At 47.1% G+C, this 19,120-nt stretch overlaps 1 protein-coding gene across 1 annotated transcript; it reads right to left on the bottom strand.

Moving 5' to 3' along the window:
• Positions 1-5,556: 5,556 nt before the first annotated feature.
• On the bottom strand, positions 5,557-7,400 carry LOC142590075 (dnaJ homolog subfamily C member 9-like). The gene is made up of 2 exons (XM_075701917.1): positions 6,939-7,400; positions 5,557-6,199 (listed from the first exon to the last, which is right to left on the bottom strand). The coding sequence occupies exons 1-2, from the start codon at positions 7,277-7,279 to the stop codon at positions 5,788-5,790; spliced, it is 753 nt and encodes a 250-aa protein (XP_075558032.1). The 5' UTR covers positions 7,280-7,400; the 3' UTR covers positions 5,557-5,787.
• Between the last annotated feature and the right edge of the window lie 11,720 nt (positions 7,401-19,120).

Genomic DNA, 19,120 nt, shown 5'->3' with positions numbered 1-19,120 from the left:
CTACTAGTGGATCAAATGTCATGTCATTCACATCATGTCGCATGTCATACCATGCATATCCCGTTGTACCGGGTGTTTTAGTTTAACGTTAAAGGGGCCTCGAAGCACTTCTCTAACTAAACATAGAATGGCCTCACTATTGAAGAACGTCATCTCACAAATCCCATGCCACAAAATTTTTTTCCGGATCGGACAAGTGTTAGTGGAGTTACTGCACCAACACACTGCTTTCCCTCTCTTTTCATCTCCACTAGCACACTGGAGCTACAAAGGGAACAAGCAAAAGGGGCAAAGCCCGTCCTAAAGTTGAGTGTCTCGACGGTGAAAGGGCTCGCGGCAGCTGCGCTAGACTATGCTTCGCAGCACGCCGCTGTCATCCTGGAGGCCATGCGCGACAGACGCGGCTGTGCCCAACTGTCGTGTGTAGACAGAGCGGTGCAGAGATTAAATTATTTTTCTGCATTTTTGAGATTGCGAACACATATATCTTCAATTTATTTAACCAAAAAATTGGCAGTTGTGTACTACTGAGAATGCGCTCACGATCACGAAATCAGTCAGTAGCGTTTGTGGGTTCAGCTGCTTGGGCTAATGCTACATGACGGCATGGTGGAAGAGAGTGCAAGCGATTGTTCGCTGTGTTTGACATGAGATTGTAAATTCCCTGCCACGTGTGGAGCAGTAATATTCGGCTTGCATGTTCACAGCAGTCTCTACGGCAGATAGGCAACATATTCTTACTATTAATAAAGGGAAAATCAGGCATCCACCCATTTGTAGTATTGCTACGAACGGGGGGATGTCAGATTTTCCCTTTATTAATTACTTCTCTCCACCTTGCGGGTTTCTGCAGGACTATTACATATTCTTATTATGTTCAAGTGTTAACAGAATTTTTAAAGGTCACTCATGGCATTTAGTACAAATCTACTTATTGAGCTGGAATAGTCAGAGGTATGCAGTACGTACACTGGAAATCAGTGTACATTATTGACTAATTAACAAAATGTTACTAATTAACTTTCAAATAATTACTTTAGCACACATATTGCAATAGATAAAGCCAGTGATTTCACAAGGCATATTCACTTGGAAATAATTTTGAAATTAGCACCAGTTTTAGATTAGCACAGTCGAACTTGCAAAAATGTACTGTTGTTCCTATTTTGAAGGAAGCGCTGTTTTATGCATTGAAGCCTAAAAGTTACTGGAACACCAATGCATTTCATCACAAACTTTGGGAACACATCTCGAAACTGGCATCGTCCTCAGAGTTCATTCCAAGAGGATATGACTTTAGAAGGCACTGGCTACAATTCGTAAGATGCAATATGTGGCGTAAAGTAATTTAAATGTTAATTTTTCCAAAATGTTTTTATTTAGGCAAATATTTACTTTCATTTTCTTGAACAAATAATATCTGGACTGATGGCTCAAGAAAACTGAACTTGAGGGCACGAAAGGCTAGATAGATAGGCGCAAAAGTGCTTGAAGTAGGCAAAAAAATGAAAAAAAGAAATGCTTGCACTAAAACTACCACACACTTCCCGCACATAAAAGGATCACACTTTGCAAGTATAAAGGTCACAAAACACTTGTATTTAATTTGATACTAATGTTGACGTCGAACTACCTAGTGCCCTGGCTCCATCGGCAAAATTACGGCAGTTGCAGTTGTAGGATGTTGTAGCAGTCGGAGCGCTTATTGCTCATAAAAAAAGGTTAACAAGAGCCGAATGCATTTATTCTTGCTGCGCTGCTTGAATATGGAAGCCACAGCCATCACAGTAATGAAGCCAGCCACTGTATCGTGTCGGGACACGTCCGCTTCGTGAGCATCAAGACTGAGGACTGGTTCGTGGAAGCAAGTGGTCGGTACAGGAAAAATTCCTGCAGCACCCACCTTGTAATTACTGTCAACATTAATGCGATGGGCATTCAAGCGATGTAGCTACACACCTTATTGCAATTGACGAAACATGTTGTGTACGAGCTGCAAAAACATTTGTAGAAATTGAAGAAAGCTTGTGGTCTGGCCACAAACAATGCAAGGTGTCTGGTACATTGCCATTCTCTGCGTCTGAAACAGCCCGAAATATATTTTCAGGTGTCGATGTACAGTGGCCTTTCCTTGCCGCTACAAATGTGCCAATTTTCAGTGCTTTTTTTTGTTCTAACATTTTACTTCAAGACAGAGTAGTCGCAACGGATGCTATGATACATGAAATTGGAGCCAATTTACTGGTGTTTTAATAGACACTAATGCAGAAATAATTGCTGGGAGGTTTTAAGAAGTTCTATGCAAAAGAAAAAGGTGCCTCAAAAGAATGAAAGCAATAATTTGCTATTTTTAGTATAAGTACAGGAAAAAAAGAAAATAATATACAAGATATTCTGAGTTTCAGTCTGAAATCGGCTGTATGCTCTTGTGTGAGTGAAAAACCCTGCACAGCGAGAAGGATTGCTCGTGTAGTTTGTACACATGGTATTGAAACGCTGGATAAAGTATCTTACGACGGGAAAAATAAAGTTGCACTTGAATTAGTCGAACACAATTATCAAACTGACATGCACTGAATTAGTATCTACCTATGTTTGATGCATCGTTAAAACACCCTACACATCGGATCGGAAAATTAAACAGCTTTATTTTTCCAGACTCCCCGGTGTGAAAATTGTCAAATCTGACCAATAGTTAAAGTGCAGTAGTCATTCCATGCAGTACATGGTGTTGCTACTGGAAGAATTCCAAAGGAAATGTTTAATGTGTTGAATAGAAACTGTCGATCATCGATTCCAGTGAGTCTAGTAACGACTTAAAAGTGCGCTTTGTTGTTTGAATGTGATAATTGGTTGCACACTACTTTGCTATTCACTACACAAGCTCAATGGCTGCTTTGTTCAGCTTTAAGAGAAACCTCTAGCTAGGTTTCAGCTCCAGTCTACCCACTCAAGGATACGTTTAAATCAAAAATGCTTTCACAGTACAACGATTGGACCAGTTTGAACGAAATTTAACGTGTTTGAGAGAGAATGTCAAATTCTAGGAACTCTAGGAAGTGGAATTCTTATTTAAGAGTTGAAGTGTTTCAAAAATTCTTTTTTCGAAAGTGGATATGTTTAAAGAAAAATAGAAGGGTGAAGTTTAGAAATATATCTAAATCTCCACCAAAATCGGATATTGCTGTTTTGTAAACTGCATCTGTTAGATAATTTCAAGCAGGCAAGTGTGATTCATTAATTTACAGCTTGTGTGAAATTGTTGTAATGTTTTTCACCAGTCTTTCTCACAAATTAGTGGTATATTCGGGATTAGTGTCCGATATATCACTTCCCTTCACCTCAGATTTATGGGAGGTGCAGTTTACAAAATGGCGATATTAGCTTTTATTTGCCCCGTTAACCCTCCATGGTTGCTCAGTGGCTATGGTGTCGGGCTGCTGAGCACAAGGTCGCGAGATCAAAATTATGGGGTTTTACGCCCCTATCGAAATGCAGCCGCCGTGGCCGGGATTCAATCTCGCGACCGCCCGCCGTGTTTGCTTAGTGGCTATGGTGTTAGGCTGCTGAGCACGAGGTCGCGGGATCGAATCCCGGCCACGACCGCCGCATATCGATGGGGGCGAAATGCGAAAACACCCGCGTACTTAGATTTAGGTGCACGTTAAAGAACCCCAGGTGGTTGAAATTTCCGGACCCCCCCACTACGGCGTGCCTCATAATCAGAAAGTGGTTTTAGCACATAAAACCCCATAATTTAATGTTTAATTTGACCAGTTAGTGCTGCAAACGCCATACTTGCAATTTTCTAAGAAACATTGCAGTATAAATTGAAAATCCACTTGTTATACTCTCCAACTTCTCTACTGTATTTTTACTTTTCTTTTTAAATGCAACAGACTCCATCAAAATCAGTGCAATGGTTGCCGAGAAAAACTATTTCACCATTCCCATGTATTTATACAGGAGCTCCTAGCCTTAAGTTTCTTTGTAATGCTAAGTCGCAGACTGAATTCTTAGCTTCTGCAGCCTTCAGCAAAACTTTCAGCAGTCTTCACATGAACCAGTAAACTTGAGCGATATCTGTGAAGACTTCAGCTTCAACTAAAGAATAAGTTTTAGAAATACTTGCGGGATTTTCTTCTCTCTCAGCAGACAGTGCCTGCAAGCAGTTTACAAAGATTGAATCAAGTTTTGTTCCCAGTAATACTGCCAATGCTCTGAAACTAGCTAATGAGCACCAGTCATTTGAACATGTCCACTGCGGGAGCAATATTTGAAGTTCCTGTGCATGATGGCCCACCGGTGTAGCAACATTAATTTTTTCCCTAATTTCTTGCAAAGGCTTCGCTTGCACAGTGCAGGAAAGCCCTACACAGCCACACAGCAAGAGTAACTGCCGTGACCCACGTCACATTGAACATGTTAATCTCTAGTGCTTTCAATAATCTTCATTGATAGCAAAGTTTCGCTACACAGCGCAATATCACGTTGTAACAGAGCGGCATTTAAAGCTATGGAAACAGTGTCACTGCCATTTAGCGGATACTAACGTGCACATTTCCTATTCAAGAAGGGTTCACTAAAATATTATCTTCGCGTTGGAACGGAGTACAAAAGCAAGACTGCAACATGCAGCATCCAAAGCCCACCTTACAATTTTGAATCCCACTTTCCTATCTCAAAGGTTGTGCTTTGCAGCATCGTGGTTGCAAGAAGCTCCTGCAAGTGCCCAAGGTTTGTCATCAGTGTACTTCACTTATAAAACTGGGATGCGACAAGCAATTCCCAGTCCACTACGTTTCGGATGCAGTAAGTCTTTTTCCAAGCGAGAACACCATCGCTACTTCTCTCTCTTATCGTGAAAATCTGATAAAATAACCATCAACGGTATTGTATTTTGCATATTCAAGTATGAAAGTCGGGTGTGCGTATTGCAGACGAAGGCACTGCAATTTACATTTCCAAGAGCAAAAAATATCGCGTGCGCAGTACAACTGCACAGCCCATTAGAATCGAGTAAATATGGTGCGACGGAGCTTATTGCCAGTTCTCGGGCAGCCCAATCACGTTGTGTCCGGCACAGGGAGCAGTTCCAGCCAGGTGCCAGTGCGAGGAAGGCAGCAACAGATCCTTGGGTCTGTCTTCCTTACCTTAGGAGCCAAGCGGCCGCAGCGGTGCTTGGGCTCCCTTCGTCATTACAACGTTAACATTAAGCGTGTGTGGCCCAACATACGAGGTCAGTTGGAGACCACTGCTGCGAGAAAAAGCTTAAAACGTTCTGTCTACACAGCCTTAAGTTGAACAGCACAATATGCTACAGACAGCTCATACCAAGTCAGAGTATGTCGCAATCTCCTAAGCCTTCATGATATAACAATTCTGAAAAAGGGCTACAAACAGTATGTTTTTTTTGCACATGGTACTTCAGAAGTGCACAATATAATCTTAGCCATTGTGTATTGCTTCGTTACACATTTTAAGCAACCAACCATACCCCACCGCACAGCCACATGAATGAATGTGCTCATGCACGAAAAGACAACCACAGATACGTAGAAGTATGCATGAATTTATATGCGGTCCATGATAATGACTCAGTACACTGGGTCTCGCTAACACATCAGGAAATATACAAGTCTTTTACAGCAATAGGTACTCAACTGGCAAACTTCAGTCCAAGCTTGGACTGGCCACATTCACAATCAACATTCAACACGGAGAGAAGTCTATCATGCACATGCTTTGTGTATCTGTTGCGAGTCTCAACACCACAGCAAAAACTCATCACTTTGATGCCTTCTTCTTTGGCTTGCAGTACTTGGCTTCGAGGTTTGCAATCAGATCTCCAAAGTCAGCCTCCCTCGACTGCTGTCTTTTGGCAATGGCGTTTGCCAGCGATTCCTGGCTACCATCCAAACCCAGTTCCATCTTCATCTTTTTGGCCTCTTCGGCTTCCTTCGTGTACCGTTTCTTCCGCGCGTTACGTGACTTCTTGGCCTCTTTGGTGAATTTAGGGTACGCCTTCACTTCACCGTCCTCTATAAGCTTATTTAAAATGTTGCGGTAGCGGTCTTCGTCTTCAATTTCGAAGCCGATGAGGTATTCGCTGATGGCATCAAAGTCGCCCTCAAAGCGCTCATAGCAGTCCTTGAGATCGGCCACCTCCTCACTGGAGCCCCTGTACTTGGCAAGGTACCTGTCGAGAAATGAATGTAGAAATGTTGAACCGAAAAAAAGTGAAACATAAGTTGCAACAATACAAAACTTGCAGGGCAGCCCGCAAAGAAGGGTGTTGCTAAGTGAATTCACAGCTTTAATGAGTGCAGCATGGAGTCAGTGATCTAGCCATCTGCACTTGGGCTCGTTCGCGCTTGCACTAATGGGGAAACATGTGACGTCACACGTTTCACAAACACTGCGCTAAGAGGCCGAGTCGTTCCACCACATTTTGCATTTCCGTCATACACTTTCATGTTGCAAATTTATTCTAAAGTGTATAGAAGATAATGTAACGCTACGTAAACAAACGATCACCTCCCACTTCCACTACCCCCTCCAAATCGGAGGTTTAGAAAGAGGACGTCCAAAGTTAAGGGGCGCTATCGGCGAGGCTACAGAAGTACGCAGGTGCACAAAGAAGTTCCTAATAAATAAAGTAAAAGGCCTAAAATGTGGTCTACAGTAGTGAACAATACACGCTATTAAAAAGATGATAAGAAGGCATGCCTCGATGCAAAAATTCTGAGCAGAGTTTCCGACAAATGAAACTACGGACTGAACGAGCTGTCCGAACTGAAGTTCTTTTGTTGTCACATGCCCGGCGACATCTCGTAGCCTAATTCGCATTACTTTAACAGACGAAAACTAGCGCGTTTAGGATAATAACGAGATGGAATCATGTGAAGAAGGTGCCACGAGCACGTAGGGGGGCTTACTTATCTACATCGTCGAGGCTGATCTTGGGGAACAACAAACGCCAGTAGGAGGTCCAGTCGCGGTCGCCGGCCAAGTCGTCGTCCTCGTCGACGCATCCGGTGTCGTCATAGGCGGCCCGCTTGTCACTGTCGCCCAGTATCAGGTGCGCCTTGGAGAGAACCTGGAACTTTCGCGTGGCCGCCTCTTTCTGAGCATCGTCGGCACGGTCTGGGTGGACGAGCAGCGACAGGCGCCTGTACGCCTTCTTGATGGCGGCTTCGGACGCATCTTTGGGCACGCCGAGAAGCTTGTACAGGTCGGAGGTGCCGAACAGCTCTTCGCAGTCGGCGAGAAGACCCATCTTGCGAGGACGCGTGAGTCGTAGCAGCGGTTTGGTTTCGAGGACAGTGCGCGAGCAGCGAAGTTTCACAAACGCCGATGCCTTTTGGCGCGAAGAGAACGGACCAGCTATGGATTGGATTGCTTGAGAGGCGAGATTAGTGGAGTAAGTGAAGTCGAGATCCTCGCCCCCTAGAGTTAAAAAGCCAATCTTAAAGGCGACGCTTTTTCTCGTTGAATGCGGCGGAAGTGATTTTGGGAGGCAGAAACTCGTCATAGACGTAGTGTTTTGGACGCCGGTTCAGTCTTGCTCTCGCCATTTGTGGTGCGGATCGTTCATTGTGGCGCTTGGCTTTGTCACTTGCATGGTCTGTCGAGAAGGAAACTTTTAATTTGCCTTCGCCTGCTCTGCTCGCAGTAAGTGACGCTAAGGGCGGCGGCTATAATCACTTTCGCCATCTGCAATACGGCAAAGCTTGGCCTTCGAGATTACTTTTTTATTAATCGCTCAGGGCTGCATTTGAGAGATGGGGACGGAGGCAACATGGTATCTTTTAATTCGTTTTGTTTCGTTTTCCTTCATTCTGGGTACCATATTCTTAATGTCAAGCATTCTCCTCTGAGTCACCTCACTTTCTGACATGTATCTCGGTGTTTACGTAGGCCGATACCGAAGATAATGAGAGCACCCACAACAATAAATAAATAAATAAATAAATAAATAAAATGAACTTGTGTTTTGGATAGCCATTACTTCCAGACAGACATTACTTCTGTCCGAATTAAATTAGGCTGGCCATTAAATTAAAAGCTTATCTCCGGAGCTCGTATCGAAATACATTGGAGAGGAGAAGTCGTTTTTGTCGGCAACCAATGCACCGATTTGGTAATCGACATTATCCGCATTAAAAAAATCAAGTTAACATTTAGTGACTGTAGGAAGCGGAATTTCAATTGATGTGTCGATGTTTTTACGAAAATTCTTAAAAATCGCAATATTTAAAGAAACGAAACCATCAAGTTTACAACTGTAAATGAGCAATAAAAAACGATATCACATTCTGTAAACTCCGTATAGTAGTACATCTAAAGGCGACAAAATTTATGTATAATAAGTAGATAGCTCCCGAATAAATCACCGATATGTGAGAAAAACTTTTAACCCGTAAGCGTTGTGACAAATTCACGTAAGGTATACATTGATATATCAATTAAACTTGTCCGCTTTATACGCTCTGCCAGACGCCGTTTGCTGCACTGTGGTAACTGTCTCCGGTGCAGAGTTACAAATTTGCAAATATCGCGCTTCTACATTGTTCTAATTTCCCGATTTTTGACAAAATTTCTAAAAAATTATAGGCCCTGAATAAACACTCCCGTTCCTACAGTCACTAGAATTGAACTTTATCTCTCAAGTGCAACAAACTTCATTTAATTTGTTTTAGAGGTTGCTATATAAAATCGTTTCCATGTTTTTTTACGTGTATTCCAATAGGCAGTATCGGAGCTAACGCACCCCGAGCTAAATCGATTTTTCTCTACACGCAGTTCGGCCTTTTATGACAAAGCCACTTCCGTTTCTAAATCGTATTCGAACTCGGGCACGTGAGGGGCATATGCCTCAATTCGAGTGCACGCCCGAAGTGTTCTGAACCGCAGAGCTCTGACACCTGCGCAGCAACTGACTTTCCGTTGTACCAAGTGCGAAGGCCGCCGTCAGGGCTCATCTAAGAACTGTTCAAAAATCAGGAATGTACCAAAGGTACGTTCTGGCAAACGGTGATATATCATTGGACGACATAAGGAAACCGCCTACGAAGTGCGACTTTGTCGGGTCCGCCGAAGACGGATCTTCAACGGAGAATGTTTAGCGCCCACGAGAGGCGCGTGCTGTCGATCGTGCCCCCGTGTGGCTCGTCCTCGATCCTGTTCACTTGTAACGCATGCACCCAAACTGCAACGAAATGTGCAGCCAGGAACACAGGGATGCTGAATGATACGTGTGGCCCACACTACCGGGCTTGCACCTACACTCAGAACGATGCTCAGAGGAGTTCCGACAACTTTCGGCCGTCCGTGGAATGCTTAAGGGGCCCCTCACCAGGCCCCACAGCAAATTTTGGGTCACACGCTGGAAGTTCTTACGTGTCCTCTAGGGAGCGTTCCGCCGCAAAAATGTTTCAAATCGGCTCTTTGATAGCCGAAATAGAAATATTTCAGCGCCGCGAAACCACGATTTCAGAAGGCGAGCTCCGCTGCATAGCGAGACACTCTCTCCACTCGCCCCGTCTAGCCTCCGCAAGCGAGATTCCTTCCCTGCGTTCTCCCATACCGGGCCTCGAGGATCGCGTGACACCTACGTCACAGGCGCCGCCTTCATTTTTTTTCCTCCTAACTTTTACGAAAATTCTTAAAAATCGCAATATATAAAAAAAAACGAAACCATCAAGTTTACAACTGTAAATGAGCAATAAAAAACGATATCACATTCTGTAAACTCCGTATAGTAGTACATCTAAAGGCGACAAAATTCTTAAAGAGCCCCTCACAAGGCCTGGCCATTTTGAGCTGACAAGCGCAGAGCATACAACGCGCGCCAACGATCTTGGTTGCAAGGAATTACATCGTTACGCGCCGCGGAAAGGTCTGAAATTTCAATCCGAACGGCGTTTTCCCTTTCCCTCGCGGCGAACGCGCTCCAAGCTGGATGGGGACGTAGTCGTGGCCCTGCGCCTACGTAGTTGTGTCCGCAGTGTGACGTCGCTTATCCCATACCGGACCTCGAGGATCGCGTGACACCTGCGTCACAGGCGCCGCCTTCATTTTTTTCCCTCCTAACTTTTACGAAAATTCTTAAAAAACGCAGTATTTAAAAAAAAACCATCAAGTGCGCAGCGACGCTGCGCACTTTCGCTGACGGCGTTGCGCGCGAGCTCTTGTGATGTCTCGTTTCGCGCAGCGCACGATTTTGCGAGCTGTGCACAAGGACACGTCACTGACGGCATAATTCAGTGCTACACGAATACCGAGGCAGAACAAGCGGATCGCAGAGCATGATCACGCGATGCAACACGGTATAAAATGGCATAGTTTCGGTACCTGCGCACGCGACTGCACCACCGTGGGAACAAGCAGACGAAGCGGAAGTACATGTCTCTAGCTTCTGTGCGAAGTAAAAAAAAATACGCAGGCATTCCGTTTGTGTGTTTTATTATTTCTCTAAACTTCAATCCGTCAACTGAAGCAACAGATCACACAAATGACAGATGTTGCCTTGCATATTTGATTGAAAACTATTATTCCACCGAGCTGGGATGCCCGCCTCCTAACCTACACGCAGGTAGGGGGAGAGGACGAAGAAGACCCCACGCGCTGAGGACGGTGAGTCTATTCAAGGCAAATTTTTCAGAGGGCGTCGGTATAGTCCATCAGACGGCGGACAATAACGACGCCCTCTGCAAAATTTTCCTCAAATAATTCTTGAAGTCGCGTATCACCACGAGCGACGTCACACTGCAGACACGACTACGTCACCATCCAGCTTGGAGCGCGTTCGCCGCGAGGGAAAGGGAAAACGCCGTTCGGATTGAAATTTCAGACCTTCCCGCGGCGCGTAGCGATGTAATTCCTTGCAACCAAGATCGTTGGCGCGCGTTGTATGCTCTGCGCTTGTCAGCTCAATATGGCCAGACCTTGTGAGGGGCTCTTTAAGACTAGCAAGTGATGGCAACGGTGAAATCACTTGTTAACGTTCAATATAACGTGGCTGGTTGGGCATATTGGTGTGACATATATGATTGAAGCTTTTAGCGCGCTACGAGTTGAGGACGAGGAGAAGTAGACACGAAACACACCAGCGCAGTCACGCGGCAACTGCAGGCAAAACTGCCGCGGGACTGGCCGCTCGAGGCACTTTGCGTGTATTTGGGGTCTCCTTTCACACTCGAAAGAACACTTTTACGTAGCACGTATTGATCAACAGAAAGCTGTATCGGGAGTTTTTCGTGTCGCTCTACGATTTTCTCATTGACACTTTTCATGTAATTATAATATTTGGGAATGTTGATTAATTAATTCAGACTAATTATCTAAATGGGTAGAATTAAACAAAATAATCTGGGTATCTCATAGCGACGGCAAACAGCATTACCTTTGTTCTGTCCAGCTACGTGGCATTTGCGTAAACTCTTGACTATAGTTAGCTCGGACGCCCTTTATAAAGGCAACACTCTCTTCCACATCACACATGCGCAGTCTGCCAGAATTTTTTTCTCATTTCCTTTTTTTTTATTAGCACGCAAGTACGATAGCTCCTTGCGAGATAGACCGTGGTCTATCGATAGACTTTTATGGTCCCGTGTTTCAAAATGAATGGTTGTCAGTCAGCGCGTTCATGTGTTTCGTGTCTACTTCCTAGCCATCGTTTTGTTGTGCGCTAAGGGCTTCAGTCTTGCTAATGCCGTACGATCGTGCGTTGTTGACGGGCATGCAGAAGTCGGCAGCATCGCAGGTGAGTACAATTAAGTGCTGGAAGTACTATCTCAATCCAGTACTTGCAAGCCTCAGTTAAAGCAGGAGCGATGTCCCCCACTCTCTGCATCTTTTCAAAAGAAAAAAAAAACATGCCAAAGAGGCATACGTTTTAGACAAAGCATACTTGGATTTGGATTATAGTATCCAAAGTACTATCCAATACTTGGATTAAGTGTACACAATGCACGCATGCGCTAAATGCTGTCACAACGCTATATAGTTCGCTACATGCATGCTGTCTACGGCCCTGCGAGATAGACTGCAATGGGGACGCGCACCGTTTCAATTTTATGCGCGGATTCTTTCTGATCCATGTTCCGCCGTGAAAGGTAGCAAACCGTACTTTTTCTGGTCAACCTCCCCTGACCTTCCTCTCTCTCTCTCCTAAATGAAAAGCTTTGTGCTCCAACCGAAAATGCGTAGAACTGCACAGTTAACCACGACGTCACGGCACCTCCCGAGAAGCCGCTTTTCGTCAAAGACCGGGCACCACTTGCTCTAGATTTGTGGTGACACTTATAATAGTGCGAGAGCCCGAGCTGAAACAGGGCGGAGCTCAGTAGCACTTCTGGTCTTGATCTTTAATCTATGGCACAACAGCCATTCTCCAGGGAGTCCGCCGGTGAAGTGGTTTGTCACTGCTTGTTTCCGGGCTTTCACGACCGTTGGCTGCAACTCCCACTACTGGTCTTAGTGTCAGGGAGATGCGCATGCGGTCGGAGTAGCCTGACGGAAGACAGGAAAACGGCACTTTCTTTCTCTTTATATCTATCTCTTCTTTTTAACGCGATAGCGTTAAGGAGCTCGTGTCGCAGAAAAGCCGGTGTCGTCGGCGTCGGTGTCGGCGTCCGCGGCGTTGGCCGTGAGCGATAAATCACGGCAGGCACTTCATAAATAAAAAGCAACCTCCAAGATGGGCTGGGTGGGAATCGAACCAGGGTCTCCGGAGTGGGAGACGGAGACGTTACCACTGAGCCACGAGCTCGATGCTTCAAAGCGGTACAAAAGCGCCTCTAGTGAACGCGGTGTTGCCTTAGAAACGAGCTGTTTCTAAGGCTCAGGCATGCGTCGCTTGCTCAGGCGCACATTTCGTTGTCGCGGAAGCGGTTGCTCGACGCTCACCGCGTCCGATGCGGGGCGCGTAGTCGCTGCGCCGTAGCCCATTGTCTTACACCCCTTGGCGGGTCGACGGGAACGCTGTCGCGTTTTTTCTCTTTTTTTTTCATCGCGAGAGGGGAAGCCTACCGGATACGCCGTGCCTTGTGATCCGTAGAATTGGACGAGCGAGCTTCGTGTCCCCATCTCGAAACACCCACACGTGAGAGGGGCAAACGTTCGGCTACCGTTTCCCGCGTCGGTGAGGTGCTGCATCCTGAACCTCGACCCAAGCCAGAGCCCGAACTATTCAGGCGACCTTTGCGCAACGCACTTTCAACGTGCTGTGGGCAAAGCTGTCGTGGCGCGCACGATCGGAAAGGCCCGCTTGGATTCGTAACTACTTTTTTGGGGAATGTAATGCGCATGCAGCGTCGTTTTCATGCGCGCTAAAAAATCTAAAAAATAGGAGGGGGCGCTACTGTCATATATATTCTCAGTGCCATTCGTGTCGGTTTGCACTGTCAATAGTTTTCAGCGATGCTGAAGCTGGGAAAAGCGGAGGCGCAGCAACAGGCTATCTGCTAAAGCCAAACCACTGGACAGTTTCAAAGAAGCCGCGTTAGCGAAGTGACTCTGCGCCAAAAACACCTGGAAAAGAGTGACGTGGAGCAATTCTCAGTGATCCTTATTGACTTTCTGCAAATTTGGAGAACCAGGGACTTGGTGCAAGAAGGAAGCGATAACTTATTTCCTGTGACGGTGCCTACCAACTCCTCCCCCCCGAATTGATCGTAAAGTCCGCCGAATTCGGGCTCGTTCTACAATATTGCGAATGTTGCGCCACGTTTTACGAGAGGTAAAATTCTGCTCGTGACACACGCTTTTAAACTGTTGAAAAATGGTGTGACGCAAGATCGCAAGAAAAGAAAAAAAAAAGTGGTGCGCAAAATGCCACATACTCGCCATCTTGCTTGACCCATATGCTGCAACGCTGCACTGTAGCGTCCTGTGCCGAATCGCTGTTCGTTCACTTGGCGCGTGCGTGCGTTATGGAAACTGCACGATCGACACGCACCGATGAAACTGCGAAGAAAGTGTCTAGACAAACCGTCATACACCACGCACTTTGAACGAACGCGAAACTGTTGTACGCCGTTTCGCAACGCTGTGAGAGCGGCGCGTCAGCTGGCGAGGCTTGGAAGCCCTGTAGTGGAGACCACAAACAACGTAGGGAGACCACAAACAACGTACGCACGGAGACCACATACAACGTACGTGTGGAGACTACAAACAACGCAGGGAGACCACAAACGACGTAGCGAGACCACAAACAACGGGGAGAGGGAAACCAGGTGATTCCTATGTAGAACGTTGGTTTCAGTCTGTGTAAATGTTCAAGCTTTTCTTTGGTGTTTGCAGATGACTCCGTTTCATTGGCTGCGGAAATGAACGTGGAATCACCGGGGCCTCGCCCGTACCTTCCACGTCGACTGCAGCCGCTCCGAGAAAGCGCTCCGGCCACCCGAGCGACGGCAACAGTGAGGACACGCCGACTCTTCGGCCAGCGACGAAAGCTCGGACGAAGGTGACTTTATGCCCGTGACAAGGCGTAGAGCAAAGAGAAGACTACTTATGTCTTCCCCTTCAGTAAGTAAGTATACTGTCGTTACGCGAGAGCCAACGGTTCACACTGTTTTGTTTGTACTGGTGGATGCTGCTGATAGTCTCAACCGGCTTCATCGCCAAGTCACGTCTGCGTCTCTTGAGGTCCTCGCCTCGGGACAAATCCCAGACGTGAGCATCAATGATCTCAAAAATGTTCTCGCTATCGACTTTACGCAACGTAGTGCGCTGGATGTATTGAACAAAGTAAATGTGTTGGGGGACATCAATGCACGCTCTTACATACCAGACGGCAAGGACTCTACGGCAGGTGTTACTTACGATGTCAACACTTCCATCAGGGAAAGTGACTTTCCGATTCTCATCAAGCCGGCAACGGAAGGTCTTCCCGTATCGCAAGCCCATCGTCTTGGCAATTCGCGATGTGTAAAACTTGTTTTCAAAGGAGACATCCTTCAATCACAAGTCAAAGTTGGCCATTTTCGACATGCAGATATGCTGCCGTTTGCGCCAAGACCACTTCAATGCCGGAACTGCTGTAAGATGGGACACGTCAGCGCCGCTTGCGCAAATTCTACCGTGTGCTCGCGATGCTCAGAGTCACACAGTACGGACGCCTGCCATGCGGAACATCGCAAGTGCGGCAATTGTCACCGCCCTCACGATGTCTTCAAAGGATTGCCCAAACATGAAGGAGATGCAAGTGCTCAAGCAAATGGTCAGAGACGGTTCCACCCACAGAGAGGCTGCTGCCAAGGTGCGACGTCGGCGCTCTCTTCGCCGGAGACCTTATGGGAAACCTGTTGGCGAAGCTATAGGGATGCGCCCCTCCCGCGGACGGTCCACCCATCAGCACAAGCGTCTAGCAGTGCCATCAACAAGCACCCTGAGAAGGTCGCAAGTATGATTGGTGCGCCTCACGCGTGGGCAGCACTGCCGTCGATAAATCCGCCAGCAGAGCCGCAGCATCCGGACACCTCGGAACGAGCCTGTCGCAACAATCAAGATAAGGAGGTCATAGCCATGGCTGAAACTCTCATGAATACCCCTGGAGTGCTCCTAACTAGCATTCGCACTCCGGCTGCTCACAGTGCACTTCAAATATCCGATGCTCTAAATCTGGTGCTGTCAAGTCTGGAGGGAAGCACCACGGCTCCTCCTCTGCAACCTTTCCGTAAAGAAGTCAAAGAAGCTTCGATTTTCCAGTGGGGTGCCCGAGGCCTTAAACTGCGCATTTCCGATATTCGGCCATTCGTATTCAAGATTCACTTTCCCATTATCGTCATTTGCAAACCACGCCTTCACAATGCCATATGATTATCTACTACGAAGCTTTCAAGTCTGCTCCTTGCAATGAACACAGTAAAATCATCGTTTATATCAGGTGCGAGCTTACCTATATTGAGCATCCATTAACACCTGATGATAACAACCACTACGTGTGCCTGACAGTAAAACGCAATAACCTCACTTTCACGCTAGGGGGTGTGTATATTTCACCTTCAAGCCCTTTTGAGAAGGCGAGATTAAGCGCTTCAATATCAGCGACACCTAGGGCGTGGATTATCACCGGCGATTTCAACGCTCATCACCCACTAGGGAGAAGCCAGAAGATGGATCGTCGGGGAAGCCGAGTTTCCGCGTCAGATCACGAACTGTATTGTGTGAACGACGGCAGTCCTATGTTTTTACCGGGACTGGCATACAGCAGCTGTCTCGACCTGGCGTTTGTATCACGCATCCTTAGTAACAAGGTACAGTAGTTTGCGGACAATGAAACCCATGGAATTGACCATATGCCAAGCTATATAAAGATCAAGGGCCTACAGCAAGTCGCACATCACCGTTTCTTCAAACATCGACTGTTCAAAGTACAGGTCACTCACAGAGGAGCGGTGTCTGGAAAATAAAGATGGTTCTCTTGAAAACCTAGATGGCGTAATCAAAGCTGCTACTCAAAACGCTGCCTTTAATTTTACATCTTTATCACAGTTTTGCGAATATGAAGTGAGATTGGAGCGGCTCCGAGCAATCCGTCGTCTTGCCGAACGACGGTATAGGCGCACACAATCCATCTACGATTTGAGGGAGGCGAGACGGCTGCAAAAGAAGGTCCAGCGCAGAAACCAATGTACTCCATTCGCTAAGATGGAAATCTTTATGCGAGTCGCTCGATCCGCTCAAGCCTCTATCTCAAGTATGGAGAATTGTCCGCGACCTACGGACATTGCCATGGCAACATCGCCCCTTGAAGTGCCTTGCTCTCCACCAAGGTCGCTTCGAAATTGAAGTAGCAGAAGACTTCTGCGTGAGGGTTGCCCGTAAGGGGTCGGCGTTGACCGCGAGTAATCCAGGAAACGCACCGACGCCACGAGATTCCCGGAGGGACAATCTGTTCTCTGTAGAGGAGCTTCAAGCAGCTTTGGCAGCATGCAGGCGTTCCTCGTCACCTGGGCCTGATAGTGTCACCTACATGACCCTGTGTAACCTCGGTCAAACAGCTTGGCGTGTTCTTCTAACGGCATCCAACGACTCGTGGTGCAAAGGATTGGTTCCTCCTTCGTGGAAGTCCAGCCGCCTCGTTCCTCTTCTCAAATCAGGCAAATCTCCCCTGGTCTTGGATTGCTACCGTACCAACTCGGCCAACATTCTATCCTTTTGCAAATCTCCCCTGGACCTGGCCTCCTATCGCCCATCGCACAAGCCAGCTGTTTTGGAAAGGTGGTGGAGAGGATGGTACTGACTCGTCTAGAGTGGTGCCTGGTGAATAACGAGATATACCCTGATGCTGTGACCGGCGTTCGGCGTGGACGGTCCTCTATAGATAATGTCATTGACCTTCTCTCGTCTCTACAGCAACAAAAAACTTGGAGGACGCTTAAGCTTCGCCTTCAAAAGTGGAACGCGATAGCGTTATCGCATTCCGTTCGCATCGCCCATTGATTCGCACGATATGCTCTTGAGTCACACACAGACATAGTTTTCATATACAACCCTTCTAGGTCCACAGCACAGCTTTTTTCTAATTATTTGTTCCAGGAGCACCACGCAGACGCACGACTCCTCGCCAGCAGCTCGGCACACATCGCAGGGGATGCTTTCCCACCAGACGCGCTACGGCGCAGCGATCACGTCAGCGGCGTCCCGCATCGGACGCTGCGCCTATGAATCGCGCTGTGAGCGGAAAGAGGAGCCGCGTCGCCTAAACACGAGGGTTCGAGTGACGCACGCTAGAAGTTGGAAGGGGAGAGAGCGAGAAAACGTATTAAACGCGAGGGTATTGGAGCATCCTCGCACCGGTCCCCGCACGGCGCCAATGCGCTCAAACGAGACGAAGTGGAGAAGCGGGCGAGTGGCGCGCAAACTGTCGGGGCAGCGCCTTACATTGCGAGGGGGAGTCTTCTGAGTTTGCCTCAAGATGGCTCTGCGTGTGCGCCAAGCGCAGAAGAAATGTAGCGGAAACGTACTTCGCTACTCGTTTTATTGTGACTTCTGTAGTTTACATGCTCATAATTACCGATATACGCCGCAGTATCTTTCTACGGCACTTTTCTAAGGCAACAGCGCATTCACTAGAGGCGCTTTTGTCGCGCCTTGAACTGTCGATCTCATGGCTGAGGGGTAGCGTCTCCGTCTCTCACTCCGGTGACGCTGGTTCGATTCCCACCCAGCCCATCTTGCAAGTTGTTTTTATTTATGAATTGCCTTCCGGGATTTTTCGCTCACAGCCAATGTCGCCGACGCCGACGACACCGGCTTTTCTGTGACACGAGCTCCTTAACGCTGTCGAGTTAAAAAAAAAAGCCTAAAATGAGTATCTGCCGCATATGACAATGAGCCGCGATGCCGCATATGAGCCGCATATGACAATGTATCGCATGAGGTTATTCTGGACGCCTTCTGGAACGTTGGATTGGAGGGGGCCGTGTATACTAATGGATTTACAATTATCTGAAGGGCATAACCTTCCTTGTACAGACAGAAGGTGGTACAACAATGCACCACTGTAGCTGTCGCGGTATGCCTCAAGGTGGAGTCCTGAGCACCACTCTCTTTAACGTTGCGCTCATCGGCCTTGTTGATGTACTTCCACGGTCCGCGCATCTGTGAATATACACAGACGCCATTTCCATCTGGGAATCGGGGGTGTCGCATGCGCACGTACTTAATAAACGCAGAAAGTTGGGCTGGTTGGTGTTGATACATTTGCTGAGACATATTTGCGCTAATAACTGGAAAAAAAGTTCGGTCAGGACAGAGCGCTAGACTTCAACTGACATGCTTTATTCAGAAAAAAAAACATGCAAGAAACCACCGTATGCTCGAATAAATGCGCAGACGGGCGCATCAACGACTGTGCGACGCAGGAGAAAACCACATGCGCAATGATGCCGATAGGCGGCCACGTTGAGCCATTACAAAGCATTGATCAGGTTCCTCTCAAGATACACCAGCTCTTTATCAGTGATTGCCAGGGATGGAGCGCTTACACGTTCATCAGCAGCTTTTGAAAGGCAACTATGCCTCAAATATTTCCCTCTCTAACTGCCTGGCGAACCGTCTGAGCACTTCCGTGTCATGCAAATACGGGGGGAATTTTCGTGCGCAT

This window comes from Dermacentor variabilis, chromosome 8, assembly GCF_050947875.1.
Source record: "Dermacentor variabilis isolate Ectoservices chromosome 8, ASM5094787v1, whole genome shotgun sequence".
Classification (NCBI taxonomy): Eukaryota; Metazoa; Arthropoda; class Arachnida; order Ixodida; family Ixodidae; genus Dermacentor; species Dermacentor variabilis.
Note: the sequence above shows the minus strand (reverse complement) of the source record. Positions and strands in the feature narration are given on the sequence as shown.